The following is a 3,717-nucleotide window of genomic DNA, read 5'->3' on the forward strand; positions in this document are numbered from 1 at the left end:
GAGGGTGAGCAGCGTGCCCACCAGGACCTGCCCAGCTCCCACATGGGGACACACTTTGGGTCCTTCCATGTCCCGCTGGCCACCCTGGTGCCAGTGCTCTTCACTGCCAGCTCCCCGCTGTCCCCAGCACTTGTCCCACGTCCCCGTGGCAGCGAGGGGACCCACCGGCCGGTGCTGCTACGTGCCCAGGGACAGGAATGTGACGTTGCCCTCCGTGTCCAGGCACAGCCCCTGGCTGCCCTCGGGCCCCAGCAACCTCCGAGTCGTCTGTGGCGGGTGTCTTGGAGCCACTGTTGTCCTCATCCAAGGGGCTCTCGGTTCCCTCCAGCTCCGTGTCCGACTCACCCTCCTCCTCCTCCTCCAGCGTCAGCTCAAACTGGAACTTGTCGGTGGTGGCAGGGGAGGCCCTGGGTCCCTCGGGCAGTGGGGATGGGCTGCGTGGGATCATGCTCTGGTACCATTCCCGGTTGTCCTCCAGGGTGTCCAAGATCTCTTGGGCATCGGGGTGCACCAAGTCAGCCCAGGTCTCCCACAGCGGGTGGGCGATGAAGTCGATGAAGCCCACCTGGAGGAAGACAGAGCTGAGCCCCCAGCCCGGTCCTGTGGCCCCCACCTCATCCCTATGGCCTCCACGTCATCCCTGTGGTCCCCCATCTTATCCCCATGGCCCCCACCTCTTCCCCATGGCCCCCAGCCCTGCCCTACACCACTTGTCCCACCTGGGACTTCTCCACGGAGGCCGTGTGCTTGTCACACATGGGGCTGATCTCCATCCCCTTCTCCCGCTCCCGGTCTCCTTGGCGGAAGAACTCCACCATGATGCGGTCGGTCCATTGCCTGTAGAGCTCCAGGGGCTTCGTGGGGTTGCTGAGGTCAGCACAGTGCACCATGTTCTGCAGGACCTGCAGACATAGCATCTCTTACCCCAAGCCCTTTGTCCCCCATGCCCACCACCCCTATATGCCAGGAACCCCCCTGACCGTGGCCAGCCAGGGTTGTGAGGGGTGGTGGCATCACACAGGACACCCCAGCAGCCCCAGCCAGACCCAGGACCAACACCTGCACTGCCAGAAAGGTTTCCCCACCTTGTGGGTCCTTGTGCCCACCTGGATCCGATCAGAATAGTTGTCCAGCAGCAGCACCCCCAGGCTGGTCACCTTCTTGGTCTCCACCATGGTTTTCAAATCCGCCAGCAGGTTCATGTGCTTGGACATGTCGGTGGCCAGAACCTGGGCAAGGAAAGCCAGGAACAGGGCTCAGCCTGACCCCACCACAAAGCCCCCAGCCCACACCCCCCACCCTGGGGTGGTTCAGACCCCCCCCTGTACCATGTCAATGGCCATCTTGCGGAGTGACTGCCTCTGCTTCTTGCTCAGGTTCTGGAAGATGTCGCAGTTCTCCTCCTGGAGAAGCTTGAAGCCCACGGCCAGGTGGTGGTTCTCCAGCACCGAGGCATCGTTGTACATCAGCGCCAGCTCTGAGTCTGAGAGATGGCACTGGTCACCCCAGGGTGGCTCCTGGAGGCTGGTGTCCCCCACACCCCTCCCCAGCTCCATCCTTGCACCCCATCTCACTGGTGTTGATGAGGAACTGGTTGGAGACACCGGGGTGGTCAACATCGTGGATGGCACTGGCAAAAATAGCAGCCATGATCTCCAAGTCAGTGAAGACAGCCTAGGGATGATGCAAAAAGGCATTGCAGGTGTGTTATGGCCCCACCTGGACACCGGCCTTGGTGAGCAGGGCTCACCTCCAGCGCGGGCGTGGAGAGAAGGACGTGGGTGGACTGAGCCACGTCGGCGGCGTGGAGGTTGTTGTGATAGGCCACGTCAGCGTGGTAGTGGTCCTCCAGCGTCAGCATGTAGGTGATGAAGGTGTCCACGGGGATGCGGAAGGTCTTCATCAGGGTTCCCTCCAGCTCCGTGTCCGACTCACCCTCCTCCTCCTCCTCCAGCGTCAGCTCAAACTGGAACTTGTCGGTGGTGGCAGGGGAGGCCCTGGGTCCCTCGGGCAGTGGGGATGGGCTGCGTGGGATCATGCTCTGGTACCATTCCCGGTTGTCCTCCAGGGTGTCCAAGATCTCTTGGGCATCGGGGTGCACCAAGTCAGCCCAGGTCTCCCACAGCGGGTGGGCGATGAAGTCGATGAAGCCCACCTGGAGGAAGACAGAGCTGAGCCCCCAGCCCGGTCCTGTGGCCCCCACCTCATCCCTATGGCCTCCACGTCATCCCTGTGGTCCCCCATCTTATCCCCATGGCCCCCACCTCTTCCCCATGGCCCCCAGCCCTGCCCTACACCACTTGTCCCACCTGGGACTTCTCCACGGAGGCCGTGTGCTTGTCACACATGGGGCTGATCTCCATCCCCTTCTCCCGCTCCCGGTCTCCTTGGCGGAAGAACTCCACCATGATGCGGTCGGTCCATTGCCTGTAGAGCTCCAGGGGCTTCGTGGGGTTGCTGAGGTCAGCACAGTGCACCATGTTCTGCAGGACCTGCAGACAGAGCTTCTCTTACCCCAAGCCCTTTGTCCCCCATGCCCACCACCCCTATATGCCAGGAACCCCCCTGACCGTGGCCAGCCAGGGTTGTGAGGGGTGGTGGCATCACACAGGACACCCCAGCAGCCCCAGCCAGACCCAGGACCAACACCTGCACTGCCAGAAAGGTTTCCCCACCTTGTGGGTCCTTGTGCCCACCTGGATCCGATCAGAATAGTTGTCCAGCAGCAGCACCCCCAGGCTGGTGACCTTCTTGGTCTCCACCATGGTTTTCAAATCCGCCAGCAGGTTCATGTGCTTGGACATGTCGGTGGCCAGAACCTGGGCAAGGAAAGCCAGGAACAGGGCTCAGCCTGACCCCACCACAAAGCCCCCAGCCCACACCCCCCACCCTGGGGTGGTTCAGACCCCCCCCTGTACCATGTCAATGGCCATCTTGCGGAGTGACTGCCTCTGCTTCTTGCTCAGGTTCTGGAAGATGTCGCAGTTCTCCTCCTGGAGAAGCTTGAAGCCCACGGCCAGGTGGTGGTTCTCCAGCACCGAGGCATCGTTGTACATCAGCGCCAGCTCTGAGTCTGAGAGATGGCACTGGTCACCCCAGGGTGGCTCCTGGAGGCTGGGGTCCCCCACACCCCTCCCCAGCTCCATCCTTGCACCCCATCTCACTGGTGTTGATGAGGAACTGGTTGGAGACACCGGGGTGGTCAACATCGTGGATGGCACTGGCAAAAATAGCAGCCATGATCTCCAAGTCAGTGAAGACAGCCTAGGGATGATGCAAAAAGGCATTGCAGGTGTGTTATGGCCCCACCTGGACACCGGCCTTGGTGAGCAGGGCTCACCTCCAGCGCGGGCGTGGAGAGAAGGACGTGTGTGGACTGAGCCACGTCGGCGGCGTGGAGGTTGTTGTGATAGGCCACGTCAGCGTGGTAGTGGTCCTCCAGCGTCAGCATGTAGGTGATGAAGGTGTCCACGGGGATGCGGAAGGTCTTCATCAGGTCACGCTCCTGCGGGGAGGCAGGAGGGGGCTCACCTGTGATCCCCATCCCGGCGCGGGGACGGGGACAGCCCCTCGGGATGCTCACCTGGAAGATGCTGTACATGATGACGGTCAGCGGGCGGTTCCCCGAGTACTCGGCGACTTTGAACACGTTGAGCCCCCACTTGTTGGTGTCCTCCAGCTCCTGGCGACCAGAGGGACAGAGGAGGTCCATGGGGG

At 62.2% G+C, this 3,717-nt stretch overlaps 1 protein-coding gene across 1 annotated transcript; it reads right to left on the reverse strand.

Annotated features, from left to right (window-relative positions):
• Positions 1–256: 256 nt before the first annotated feature.
• LOC104384794 (cAMP-specific 3',5'-cyclic phosphodiesterase 4D-like) lies at positions 257–3,694 on the reverse strand (the record flags this gene model as incomplete). The annotated part of the gene is made up of 12 exons (XM_010008587.1): positions 257–565; positions 720–902; positions 1,107–1,229; positions 1,329–1,483; positions 1,575–1,674; positions 1,751–2,155; positions 2,310–2,492; positions 2,697–2,819; positions 2,919–3,073; positions 3,165–3,264; positions 3,341–3,505; positions 3,584–3,694. Coding segments are annotated over 12 exons (2,112 nt in total), but the record flags the coding sequence as incomplete, so codon positions are not given.
• Between the last annotated feature and the right edge of the window lie 23 nt (positions 3,695–3,717).

This window comes from Chaetura pelagica, unplaced genomic scaffold (genome assembly GCF_000747805.2).
Source record: "Chaetura pelagica isolate M959 unplaced genomic scaffold, ChaPel_1.0 scaffold2432, whole genome shotgun sequence".
NCBI lineage: Eukaryota > Metazoa > Chordata > Aves > Apodiformes > Apodidae > Chaetura > Chaetura pelagica.